Source organism: Bos indicus, chromosome 11, assembly GCF_029378745.1.
Source record: "Bos indicus isolate NIAB-ARS_2022 breed Sahiwal x Tharparkar chromosome 11, NIAB-ARS_B.indTharparkar_mat_pri_1.0, whole genome shotgun sequence".
In the NCBI taxonomy this organism is placed as follows: domain Eukaryota; kingdom Metazoa; phylum Chordata; class Mammalia; order Artiodactyla; family Bovidae; genus Bos; species Bos indicus.
Window position 1 is genome coordinate 55,742,407 of NC_091770.1, and position 14,569 is coordinate 55,756,975.

The 14,569-nt window shown below is 38.9% G+C and overlaps 1 protein-coding gene and 1 non-coding gene across 5 annotated transcripts in view; one reads left to right on the forward strand and one right to left on the reverse strand.

Moving 5' to 3' along the window:
- The window catches only part of CTNNA2 (catenin alpha 2), a 1,365,089-nt gene that overhangs the window by 1,189,310 nt on the left and 161,210 nt on the right, over positions 1 to 14,569 (reverse strand). For all 4 annotated transcript variants that reach the window (XM_070798845.1, XM_070798847.1, XM_070798846.1 and 1 more), the window contains exon 2: positions 737 to 843. In XM_070798845.1, coding sequence (XP_070654946.1) covers positions 737 to 838 — 102 coding nt within the window. In that variant the 5' untranslated portion in view covers positions 839 to 843. The remainder of the gene's footprint in view (positions 1 to 736; positions 844 to 14,569) is intronic.
- On the forward strand, positions 13,578 to 13,683 carry LOC139185980 (U6 spliceosomal RNA). The gene has a single exon (XR_011569560.1). It is a non-coding gene; the product is annotated as a U6 spliceosomal RNA (small nuclear RNA).

The window sequence follows — 14,569 nt, forward strand, 5'->3', positions numbered from 1 at the left end:
ATATCCTAACATTAGGATCTCTGACTTCTAGAACCATAAGATAATAAACTTGGGATGCTTTACACCACCAAGTTTACAGTAATTTGCTATAGAAGCTACAGAAAACCAATATAAGTGATCTCTACCCATATAAATGGTCTCTACTTAATTTGTCATGGCATTTCTCTACAAATATACCCATAAAATCTTGAATTTTAACTTTCGGAAATTCTTTCTGAAATATAGCAAATAATATGCTTCACAAGACACACAAAAATTAATTTTTAAAATTTAAAAATCCAGAAGATGTTTTTCTGTTCACGGTCCTCATGTGGAATTTCAACATGATGAATTTTCCCTTTTAAACTAAAGACAAAGTAATTCAATAAATATACTTCGCTCTTAAATAGTCAGTAGAGTTCTTCCTAACTGCATTAGCATCTGAAAGCAAGCTAGGCATGATTTATTTAGACTTTGAAGCCATTACTGCAAATGAGGGCCCCTTCATCAAAGCCCCTTCTTTAATTATCTCATCAACTTAATTTCAAAAATCACATGAAAACTTTTGTAAAAAGCACTCCAAATCTTATTGAGAAGAAAAGGAAAAAACTGTCCACAGTTGGGGCAGGAATACATATTAAGTAATCAGCAATGTGGCATGATTCATTCATGCTTAAGGATTTTCACATTCTTCAGAAAGTCATGATATAATCGCAATAGAAATATACACAGGTAACTATTTCAGAGCATCTCTTACCTGTGTAACGAGCGGTTCCAAAAGCCTCTCCACTGTTAGGGTCCGGATTTCCAAACTTTTGGGGTCCCATTTTAAAATGATCGGTGAAGTTGCCGAAGTCATGCTCCCTACAGAAACACACATTATCCATTAGAAATAATGATGACAGAAATAATGTGAGCTTAGGGGTTCAAAATGAGTAAGTCACCAAAACTTAGAACATACTTGAAGATTACCTGTCTGGTTCAACCTCATCAAGTTAGAGCTAGGGAAATCAGAAAATAGAACTATGTGAAGTGGTGATGTCAGGATCAGATTGAAATGGGTATTCCTTAAGGGTACCTGTATACATTAGACAAACTTTTGGGGCCCAAATGACACTGAAATATGTCACTCACTCAGTGTTTAGTACACATATCCACCTGCTATATACTGGGAAGGGGATTCCCCAGAACCCACCTGCCAATGCAGGAGACTTAGGAGATGCGGGTTTGATCCCTGGATTGGGAAGATTCCCTGGAGGAGGGCATGAAACACTCTCTAGTATCCTTAGCTGGAGAAACCCACAGACAGAAGAGCCTGGCAGGCTACCGTCCGTGGTCGCAAAGAGTTAGACACAACTGAAGCGACTTAGCACATACACACACACATTTGCTGGGAAAGCCTTGGTCACTGCCCTCCAGTACCTGTGGTTTCAAATAGCAGAGGTTGGCCATAGTTATGCCTCAGTGTGGCCTGTGCTGTGATCAAGGAATACAGAGAAAGCCACAGAAGAACTGAAGAAAGGACATCAAAGTCAGTCACCAAAGGAGATCAGCAAAGACTTTAAAGAAGTACAATAAACTCATCATGACAATCAGATGAAAGACCCCAGGTCCTAACAAAAGGCTTCTTTGTTTTTGTCACACCATAACTGACCACTGAGGATATTATGCTTCCTGGAAAAGCTGAGTTTTATTCTCTTAAATAGGAGAGATATTACAAAATGAGTCGCAATGATTCTGAAAATTAGCTTGCTGCTATTTACATACGCTCTGATTACTCACTGCATTTACATTCTTATCCCATAAAATGAGTGTCTGATAAGGTTATTTATTTCATTCTACAACAATCCCTTTCTACCTAAGAACCACGGGTGTGCACGTAGCAACCTTGCACATATCGAGCACACGATATCATCCCAGCCTCAAAAGAGTAAATCAGACATTCTGTTAGGGGTGTGCTTCTCACTGAGAAGTTGACTGTTCTCTGATGAATATATTTTGACAACTAACCACTGGACAAGCAACCTTAGACTGTGCAAGGTGAATCTGAATCATTTGCTTTAATATCACCATAAATCAAACTGTTAACAGCTGTTCTCTTTTGAATCAATGTCCCCGCTCCATTCCACTCTTATAAATCAATGATTATTTCTATTAGAATTAACACTACAAAAAAGGTCTATCGAAAGAGGCACATGTCTCTTTACTGCCCTGCTACAGCTAGTCCTTTTGCAAACAGACCTAACAAATTTGCTTCAAGAAAAAAAAAAAAAAGGCGAAGATGCAGTATGCTGGTATTTTACCTCTCTCCAAATGCCATGTTTTAAATAAACTAAGCATAGCAATCCAACCATATAGACCAATTTAGACTTGGGTTCCTTCACAACAACAATATTTGGCAAGGATATGTTGCCTGTCCTCCAAAAACCAAAAAAACTTTACACATTTCCCATTCACACTACCAACTGCTACATAGCAGCTCTAACATGCCCAGAATTCTGCTGTTAGGCAGCACACCTTCCTGTGTTGTGAAAGGATGAAAACGCCAGATTCTTTCTACCCACACAGGATACCTTCATCCTTGTCGAAGCCAGTCCTATCTAAGTAACCCAGCTCTTTGTTGTTGTTGTTGTTCTGTCGTTAAGTCACGTTCGACTCTTGTGACCTCATGAACTGCAGCATGCCAGGTTCCCTGTCCTTCACAATCTCTCAGAGTTTGCTCAAATTTATGTCCGCTGAGTCGGTGATGCTATCCAACCACTCCTCCTCTGTCATCCCCTTCTCCTCCTGCCCTCAATCTTTCCCAGCATCTCTTAGGACACAATGATTTCCAGTCCCCAAGAAGTTCCCTGTAAACTTATTCCCAGCTCTGATGGAATAATAAGTGGCCTCAGTAACGATGATGCACGACAAGGTCCTACAGGAAAGACAGCTGGCTAACTAGTAGTGGCATAGTGAAGTCATTTGAACACAGTAGTGAAAGGTAGTAAGAGACTATGCAGAGAATCACCACTATTACACAAGCATGCTTGTGCATATAAGCTGGTGGAACAGGAAGGCACACAACATCTTTATGCGTGTTCTGATGTATTACTAAAGAGATGTACAAAAAATACTGATGCAAGAAATAAAAATGCTGGGACACTTACATTAGAGACACTAGTATGCATCAAGCAAAAATGGGAGATTCTTAAAAAAGACTTCAAGGCAACTGTGAACCAAGAAGCAGAATTAGAGCAAAGCCTTGGATCCTGAAGGCTGGAAGACTTATAAATCTAAAACTGAAAGGACAAGAGTGACCAAGCAAATCATTGGACTCAATTTATTCCTTTGGGGATCAATGTTTTAGTCAGTTCTTTTGACACAGGCAAAATTCAAGAGCAAAAGGCAAGGAAAGGTTATGTGGTATTAATTTGTTGAAGGGGAAAACCTAGTCATAGAAACATGTTCCTCTGTGTGGAATAAGCAATTGACTCCAAATAAGAAAGCAAGGGAACAAATGAAGTGTGCAGTCATACACCAGCCTCTCACATTCCAAAGGAGCATGTCTCAAAACCATACTAGGCATCCACACATTTAATGCAGACTGCTGTGCCCACAAAAGAGATTCTATGTAAAGAAAAAATATATTTTTCAATAATTTAAATTCAAAGAAAAACGACATATTATAGTTGCTTTTGGTAGGAAACTTAGAATATCGACTGGACACAAAGAGCAACAAAAAGGGGTTGTAAAAAAGAAAAGACAATAGCGCTGTCCTTGTCCATATACCACAATTTTACAAGCCCGTGAACAAGCTCTTAGCAATTTATTTAATCTCTGAGAAGATATTCCTGAAAAGTGTCAAACTGCATATACATAAAAGGTGATAAAACAACCTACATAGTAATAACTTAGATAACTTCAGACTTTCTCCATGGGGGTAAGGAAGAAGCATGTGTCAGGGTGTTAGCAGCCATTCATCACTCACAATTACAACAACAAAAAACACGACAAAAAAGACTAACAGAGTAAAACAAGCTCCACTATGAGCAGCCAAAGGTCAAGTACTTTGTTAATTAGACATTTTCCTGATAAACAGAAAATCTTTTGAGGTGCCTGTGCCAAGGAGTGCCTTCAAATGACATACATGTTACTCTAATGCATAATTCACTAAATAAATTCCCCTTTCCAGATTTTCCTCAAAAAATGTCTTTGAGCCCTCTACCTATACTTTCTGAGTTCTCACCATTCTTTCTATTGTTCTTTTGTAAAACAATGGTCCAGGACAACTGACAGTTACTCAGGAGGCCACCCAGACTTGCCTTCCCTCCACAGGACTCCAGCTTCAGGTTCCTTTCATGGGTTTTTCTCTTTACCGATACTGAGTGAGCACTACTGCCTACAAACTCTATGAGGCTTCTTTTAGAAGACAAGTTAGCTTTGGTTAACAAGTAAAGTCATGGGAAGTTAATGACTAATACTGTGTTTATTCACCTATCTCCATATGTAGGCTATTGACTCAGCTACCTCACCTAAGCTTCAGTTTCATCGTGTAAAACAAAAATGGTAACAGCCTTATATAATTCATGACATTGCATATGCAAACACTCATGGGTTTACTTCTTTGCCATGTTTTTGTATGATTATCATTCTAGCCAGTTCAAGATATCCCTTAGGGTGGGGCCAAGGCAAGAAGCTTTAAAACAAAGTTTTGGTGAGAAAGAGAGATGTGAAAAAATGAGAGAATTTTCTAAGTTTCCTCAAGAATCAAGCTTGGATACAGTGAACTTACTGTTTCTTCTCTGAGTATTAGTAATACTGGCTAATGATCTGACATTGTTATTATTTACCATTTACAGATAGGTAAGCTGAGGCATGAAACAGTTAAGAGAGCTACCCAAGGTCACAAATTTTGAAACTGAACTGCCTGGCTTCAGGCTCTGTGCTCATAAGCACCATGAAGCATTGTTTCACTTCTTATAAAGAGGAATTCCTAGGCTTAGGTCCATGCCAGCATCACCACAGTGCTTCTGAACCATGGAAGAGAGACAGAGACATAGTCAAGAATGGAGCTAACCACTTCTGGAGAATAAGGAGCTAAATCCAGGAGCTAACCACTTCAGGGGAATGAGAGAGAGAGCGGATACAGAGGGACACAGAGGAATGGCAGATGAGGTGAGGGGGACACACAGGACAGGTGCCCTGATGCACATGTGGAACCCGTGGGGAATGCGCTTCCCTTCCTGGTGAGGCAGAACAGTTTCCTTTAGCCACCTTGATCCCTGGGGCAAGAACGGGATGCTGATGGTGAGGCTGGGCCACCTAGGGAGCAACATGGCACCTGGGAAAGTCAAGAGAAAGACCTTATGATGAGTTATGCCAAGTAAACAGAATTTTGGTCCCCATGACCTCAGACCCTTTGTTTTAAACTTATGATTATGTTATATTTCATGGTGAAGAGGATTTTGAAGATATAATTAAGGTTATTAATAAGTGACGTAAGTGAAGTCACTCAGTCGTGTCCAACTCTTTGCGACCCCATGGACTGCAGCCTGCCAGGCTCCTCCGTCCATGGAATTTTCCAGGCAAGAATACTGCACTGGGTTGTCATTTCATTCTCCAGGGAATTAATAACCTTCTAAAGGTTATTAATAACTGGACCTTAAAATATGGACATGAGCCTAGATTATCAATGTGGCCCCAATGTATCACTGAACACTTAAAAACAACTTCCTCCTGGCTGGGGGTAGAAGAGGCAGTCATAGAGGTGCAGCAGACAAAGACATCAGGTAGAGCAGAAGAGGGAGGCAGACGGATTCAAAGTGTGAAAGGGACTCGACCCACCATTGTAGAGAGATGAAAACCATGAAAGGAAATGTGGGTAGATTCTGGAAGCTAAGAGTGTACCCTGGTTGACTTCCAACAATGAAAAAGGGACCTCAGTTTACAACCACCAGGTACTGAACAGTCAAAACCCTGAATGAGGCTGGAAGTGAATTCTTCTCTAGTGCCTTCAGTAAGGAATTCAGCGCTATCAACATCATTATTTCAGCCTTGTGAAATGCTAAAGAGAGGACCCAGACACATCTACCTGGGCTTCTGATCTTCAGAGAGTACAAGAAATCTGTGCTGTTTTTAGCTGCTAAATGTGTGGTCAATTTTTACAACAGCAATAGGAAACTATGACAGGTATTTGTGTGTGTATCATATCACCTGGAGGGCATGTTCATACACAAAGCAATACAGAAAGTTTCTGATTCATTAGGTCTAGGGTGGGTCTGAGAAACTGCTTTTTTTTTTTTTTTTTCTTGCTCTTGGAACCACTGCCCAGATGATTTTACTGGTCCAGGAATTGGCACTTGGAAAACCACTATTGTGATCACAGTCCATGGTCATGCGTGCCAGGAGGAAAGCGGTGATCAGGAAGATGTGGGGTATCTCTGTGGAGATCCTAGGACCAGTAATAATAACACTGCTGTTACTACAAGTATCACTGGGATCATTATATCAATACTTTCTGGATGGTATTTATGCTTTTCCAATGCCTTGAAGTGATTCTCAATGGGAAAATGAAATGGCATACCAAAATCATTCCAGTTTTTTTAAACCACATGTACACCAACCTCCAACATCCCCAAAAGTTCTCAGAGTTTCCCCAGAAGATGCCTTTTCTAATTAGTATCCCTGCCACCGGGGAAGGCAATGGCACCCCACTCCAATACTCTTGCCTGGAAAATCCCATGGATGGAGGAGCCTGGTAGGCTGCAGTCCATGGGGTCGCTGAGGGTTGGACACGACTGAGTGACTTCACTTTCACTTTTCATGCATTGGAGAAGGAAATGGTAGTGATCCCTGTGAAGAATGTAAAGTAACAGTGGGAGAGAGCCATGCCCTTCAGTTCACCAAAATCAGAAATGAGGGTCCAGGAATAATTGCTTAATAGAGAATAATGTTTCCAAAGAATCAGTTACTAAATATTTTGATGTTATTTGCGGGCTATGAAAAAAAGTTTTAAAAAAATGCCATCTGAAATATGATAGTAATTCTCATTTTTTGTTGTATTAGTAAAGGAAGTTACCTCTAACATTCCACCCCTCTATTGTAAGAGGGAATTTTTCTAGAGCTGAGAATGTGCATATGCATTTCAGACATGAGTAGAAGTTGAGAACAAAAAGCAGAGAAGGAGGCATCTCATCTGATTCAAAAAACCTCAGAGAATAAAAGGCACACTGATTCCTACCTGCATCAGCACCAGATCTAAACAGATAGTAACAGGTATTCAGCACTCTTCCTGGTGGTACCCTGGCTATGAAAATAACCTGGCTCCTAACTTGAACCTTTTTACCTGAAATCTCCATCAACATCCATACAGGACTGCTATGAGGATTATATGAGTTATGTGTGTAGAACATTTGGCAGAGTGGGAAGCATAGCCTAGATTCTTAGGATATGGTAGCTACCTCTGCTAATACTCCTGGTGGCAGCGGCAACATTAATAAATGGCAGCCATATTTACGGTAGGAAATAAGCTGGGAAAGCCCTGCTACTGATATTCCACCATTAATTTTGCTCAATTTTGCTCATTTCTTTTCCTGTGACTATAAGGAGGCAGTGTGTTGCCCATCACTGTCCTCGACATAATAAGCATTCAGAGTCCTTGCTCAGTGAACTGACAGGTGACCCAAGATGCAAGCTGCTGCTGCAATTAGAAAATCCATCACCATTTTTAATCCAAAACTGAGGTGACATGTAATTTTCAACTGCTCTTTGCTGTTTGCAGTAGAAGAGAGTGGGGGTAGTTATTTCTGATACTGTTAAACGTTTAACACAGCCCTCAAGTACTACATGTGCAAGATCTCTCATACCTTTAACAAAACACTGAAAGAAATACTGTTGAACAAAAGCATCATTCTAATAATTTCAAAAGGTTGTAATAATAATACCTGTCTAAGCATAAATGCCTGTAAAGTATACCTTAATATTTTAAGCAAATATTAAGTAAGTATTAAACTATTAAATTCTCTTCAGAGCCTCTTTTTTAATTCTGCCCAAATAAACAAAACATCACCAAAAGAGAATATAAGAATAAAGCTCCACAGCCTAAAGGCTGTCACGATGACAAGTGTAGACTAATAATATGTAGCCTAGAGCTTGCTGATTAAAAAAGAAATATCCATGTCCATATCTCACTGAAATGAGTTTTTACACTTACAATAGCATACTCATAAAATTTAAAACTATGTGCCAACTTAATAGAAATTCACTACTCCTGATATATGCTAACAGAAAGCCAGTAATTTGAAATTCAAAATGAAAACTAGTATCTGTCAAATTCATTTCTGTGCTTTTCACTACATTCATAGTCTCGTCATTTAAATTCTTTTGGGAGCATAAACAGACTCAATCTACTCCTAAAGTATGACTTGCTTTCCATTTGGATGTGAACATATGTGATATCCAGGTAGGCAGTGCTCATTGTAAATGCTGTTAGGTTTCCTAAGTCCTAACAAGGACTCGGTTTTTCTAAACAAAATATATCTGACCAAAGGTTAACTAACACTGCTCTACTATTATTCTACCTATTATTCTTCAGCAGCATTTCAATTCTGATTTAGGCAGTAGATTCCAAAAACTGAAAATAATAACTGTTACTATTTCAGATAACATATTTTGAGAAATTATCTTTATAGTCCAAAAGTAACATTAAATTATTTAATAGGAACACATTATTTAATTGGCAATTAACTTATTCTCTGTCCTTCTAACCTCCTGTAAATTAGAAATCCATACGCAATGATTACATAACGTAAATCTTCATAAGAATCTCAACATTTCATATTCAGATTACAGCAAAATAACCATAAACTGCTCCCTTTATCTTTCATTTTGATGTATAATGCAGTCCAAACTAATTTTCTGAAACATTCCTTTTGTAGAACAAAGTAACTGCTTAACTCTCTTCTCCAACAATTCCCAAGTCTTTGTAACACAGCTGTCACTCTACTTTTTGACCATGGGCTACTGGATCTTATTTCTTTAACGAGAGCCTACTGCTGAAAACAGGTCTGGAATACATTATAACACAGGGTTTATGCCATTTCCCAAAGTTCCCACCATACTGTGCTCCTTCTCACCCTCCAAAATCCAGACACCGACATCTTCATTGTAATAAACCCTAAATTGCTACTGGATTTACAGTCAGCAGCAAATGATCATACTTTTTTTTTTTTTTTTTTGTAACGGGCTCATTGCTAAGAAATTGACATTAGTTTTAAATAAGGTTATAAACTTAGACTTATAACTAGATTATAAACTCATTAAGGCACAAATCTGTATAATAGCGTATTAGACCCTTCATAAATGTATGATTAAATACAAATATATAAAATATGGCCCAAATACTTATCTAATTTTTTTCCAAGTATCAACTTTTTATCTTTTCAATAGTGGAGTGCATTTCCTAGAGAGTAATCATTTTTGAAATATCTTTTGTACATATTTTTAGATATAGGCCAGTACTTCTTAGAGACCTAAAATAAGTGATATCTTGGTATGGCTTAGGGAACATAAATTTATATTTTATTTATAAGCCATTTATGTTATATTTGGGCTTGCCTGGTGGCTGAGATGGTAGAGAATCCACCTGCAATGCAGGAGACCTGGGTTAATTCCCTGGATTGGGAAGAACCCCTGGAGAATGGAATGGCTACTTACTCCAGTATTCTTGTCTGGAGAATCCCCATGGATGGAGAAGACTAGCAGGCTACAGTCCATGGGGTCACAAACAGTTGGGTATGACTGAGCAACAGACACACACACACATTTAAAAAAAAAAAAAAAAACTATGTTATATTTATATTTATGTTTAATTTAAATATATACCTATGGTTTTTATGTACATATTTTTACTCAATATATTCATTTTTAATTGGAGGATGATTGCTTTAAAATGTTATGTTGGTTTCTGCCATATAACTGGATCACTAGTTTTTATTTATTATGTTTTAAATCTAGGTATCATTTTTGTTCAGGAAAAACTAACCTCAGGGCTTCCTTCAGCAAAGCAGTGAGGCCTTGGTATTTGATTGCTGAGATCCATGTGGCAAGTTTTTTGTGAAGGATTGTACAAGCTCCGCAAGTCGGCCCACAACAGCCCTTAGGAAATATTTCTTCTCCTCATTGACCCAAATTGCCTTTTTTCCCCAAGGCCCAGTGTCTTTTCCTTTCTCTGAATTCCATCAGTATTCCATCTAATCAGAATAGCTAGTGCATAATATTTAATCTGAATACAAAGTGTCATGTGTTGTTCTCTCCTTGCTTTATATAAATTTGTCCTCTCAAATACACTCAGGGACAGGGAATTTGCTCCCTTAATAATGATTAGGATGGTACTGAACATTTAGTAAAAATGCCAAGTTCAAATCTCATAATCAAATACACACACTCACACACAAAATGATTCTAGTTAAAATACAATACTAGTGCTTTTTTGCAAAAAGGGAGATTTTCTACTCAGAACACAATAGTTCAGATATCACTTATCTGAAAAACAGAACCCAAAGTGATTTTCCTTGCTCAGAATGCCTTCCATATTCTAGCAGAAAAGGCAAATCGCATATGCTCCAATTCTCCCTTCCTTTATCCATTTATCCAACCATTCACTTAATCAGGGTAAATGTACTAACCACCCACTGTGTATCATACTTCATGCTGATTGTTAAGATGAAACTGGCTCTAATTCATCATATTTTAAAAGCAAGAACAATTCATGGAGCAAGGAGTGTTCAGAGCATGAGCTTGGACGAGAATGGACACCTGTAGGGCCAGTGTCCTTCCATTTCACCAGGGGACTTATATCGGGCAATAGGTAACCAAGAGCACCTTCAAATTTTAGATGCATTGGTCAAGCAATATAGGACAGTTTGTGCAACTGAAAAACAGGAAAAATTCAACACCCTTTTGAACTTTTGCCAGAAAAATGCTCTCCAAAAAGTGAGCAAGAGTATGAAAAAACATTCAAGTAACCTTGGGACATAGAGTGAAAAAGATAAAGTAATCAGAATATTAAGATATGATGTAAAGAAATTAATGCAGATATTTAGATAAGAGCCATTTTAAATTGTTCAGTGATTGTAAGAATACTTGTGTGTGTGTGTTAGTTGCTCAGTCGTATACGACTCTCTGCAACCCCATGGACTGTGTAGCCTGTCAGGCTCCTCTGTCCATGGAATTCTCCAGGCAAGAATACTGGAGTGAGTAGCCATTATTCCCTTCTCCAAAGGATCTTCCTGAACCAGGGATCAAACCTGGGTTTCCCACATTGCAGGCAATGTATGAGCCACCAGGAAGCTCATACCAGGAAGAATACTTAACTAATACTCAAGCATTTGATTTTTAAAGCAAGCTCAAACGTGTTAATATTTTATTTTAAAAGGCAAAGTTAAATCCACTGATGCGCTGTTAACAAGGAATTAAGTTGCAGGGATTCAGAAATGATTTAAGCCTAACACCGCTGCTTCTTTCAGTTTCCCATTTTAAAGTGGCTTATTCACCTGGCGTAACCACCAGGCACTGCTGTTCGTCTGGTGGCAGTTTAGTAAATGGAAGATAATTCACCTGCATTGCGTTATCCCTGCCTCGTTCAACTGAATTACTAGGTGTGAGAGGTCGTAACACATTATAGCAATTATATTTGCTTACAAGTCTTTTGTTCTGAGGATTGATATTTTGGTATCAGTGGTACTCAGCATATCCTCCTGCTGATAAATCACCTTATCAAGCTTGTTGTTAGAAAAAGTCATATGTGAAAAGAGAAACTAATCCAGATTTCCTCCTGGTCATCTGAGGCATTTAATTTTGTCTTATGAAACAAAAAGTACCTCAGGGGCTATGCTTTTGTAAAGACAAAACTAAAAGGTGCAGTGGCATTTAGGACATACAGATGGGCTCTGTTAAGTTTGCACACTTAATGGTAGTATTTCTTTCCATTTAGTTCATCATATTTACATTTCACAGCAACTAAGACTTCACCGGGAGAAGGCAATGGCACCCCACTCCAGTACTCTTGCTTGGAAAATCCCATGGACAGCGGAGTCTGGTACACTGCAGTCCATGGGGTCGCTAAGAGTCGGACACAACTGAGCGACTTCCCTTTCACTTTCACTTCCACGCACTGGAGAAGGAAATGGCAACCCACTCCAGTGTTCTTGCCTGGAGAATCCCAGGGACGGGGGAGCCTGGTGGGCTTCCATCTATGGGGTCGCACAGAGTCGGACACGACTGAAGCGACTTAGCAGCAGCAGCAGCAAGACTTCACCGAACATTCCTGGTCACTGGCCAAAGTTTATTATCATTATTAACAGTTTCATGTTTCTGTCAGGAAGTCCTGCTATGTAGCAGTGAAAGGGAGACCCTGAACCCTGAGAGGGACAAGATATGAGAAAGTAACATACAAGGACACTAATGTGTGGTAACACATATATTATTGGCTGTGCTATCTTCTATTTGCCTTAAGATCAACATGATGATATCCCAGTTTTACAAGAGAAGAGAACTAAAGCACAAGTATATTATTTTTTCCAAAGTTAATGAAACTCAATCAAGATTTATTTTAAATTTGTTTCCCGCACCATATAATGCAGCTTCCCTAGGTTAAATACTATACTTCACAGGGGCCAGACAAGCTAACAAAGTACACACAGAAACATGTGGATAATAAATACTTAATAGGTTATTTGAGGTAACTAAACCATTTGGGGATCATTCCCAAGCTTCCATTTGTTCAGAGAAGACTAGACTTTTCTAACATACATCTCTTGGGATCCTTCTCAGGATGTAAGCGTACAGATCATCTTATCCAATATTGCGGTTTCCTGTCTCATGCAAGTTTGGAAAGACTTCCTCAAATATCTCATCACACATGGGTAACAACCATCTTCATTCTGGTGACAAGAATCATGCCAGATGACCACTGGCAAACTTATCAAAATATTTTCCCACCCTCACCTTCCTCCCAGTTGCCTTTTTGGAAGATAGGGTTTGGTCTCTCTTTCCTATTCCTTCCTTCCCTGACTCCTAAGGCCTCAACTCTATCAGTCACAATCTCTACTTTTTTATCTTTAATTCATCCCTCTTAGTTGGGTCCTTCTAGTCAGTCATATCCAACTCTTTGTGACCCCATGAACTGTGGCCTACCACACTCCTCCGACCATAGGATTTTCCAGGCAAGAGTACTAAAGTGGGTTACCATTTCCTTCTCCAGAGGATCTTCCCAACCCAAGGACTGAACCCGGGGTCTCCTGCATTGTGGGCAGATGCTTTACTGTCTGAGCCGCCAGAGAAGTCCAGTCAGTGAGAAGTCTTGTCCAAGTAAAAATTGAAACTATAAAAGAAAAAAAAAAAATCCCTCTCCATCCTACTCCTTTCTTGACATCTTCTACTTCCCTTTCCCTTCACAACCTGGTTTCTTGAGAGAGCTGTCTGTAATGTTTGTTCCGTTTCCTCACTGCCCACCCATTCCCCAGCCCACACAACCTGACTCCTACCCTCACCATTCCACTGAAATTAGCCATACAAAGTTACAAATGATCTCCCAGTTGCTTAATTCAACAGACACCATGCCCCCCTCGAGCTTATACATTAAAATTAGGACAGATGTAGAAAAGATTATCATGGACTCTGGACAAGAATGACAACCAAATTCATGCAGTGTCTCCTATTTTTATAATGGGTACTCATTTTGTTATATATAGACATATATCTAGATATATCTAGGTAGAGAATGTATTTAAATATAGAAAAAATCTAAAAAGATATACATCATAATTTTAGCAATAGTTATGCTGGCTGATGATACGTATGGTAATTCCTAAGTTATACATAATTATGTATATTTCCACTAAATATACACATTTTTTATCAATATATGCATATATATCTCATTATATATTTTCAAATTACATAATGGTCACATATACCTTTTCTAAATAAATATAAATCTATCACCTCAAACCCCTTCATGGGTCACAGCCTTGTTATGGTGAAGGGGCTTGCATAACTCAGTGAAGCTATGAACCATACCACACAGGGCCACCCAAAATGGACTGGTCATAGTGAAGAGTTCTGATAAAATGTGGTCCACTGGAGAAGGGAATGGCAACCCACTCCAGTATTTTTGCCACAAGAACCCCATCAATAGAATGCAAACACAAAAAGATATAACACTGGAAGATAAGCCCCCAGGTCAGAAGGTGTCTGAAGGTGTTGGAAGGTATGCTATTAGGGAAGAGTGGAGGGCAATTACTAATAGTTCCAGAAAGAATGAAGGGGCTGACAAAAGTGGAAATGACACTCAATTGTGGGTGTGTCTGGTGATAAAAGTAAAGTCTGATGCTGTAAAGAAAAATATTGCATAGGAACCTGGAATGTTAGGCTCATGAATCAAGGTAAATTGTATGCGGTCAAGCAGGAGATGGTAAGAGTGAACACCAACATCTTAGGAATCTGAGTAACATGGACAGAATGGGTGAATTTCATTAAGATGACCACTAAATCTACTACGGTGGGCAAGAATTCCTAGGAGGAAATGGGGTATCCCTCATAGTCAACA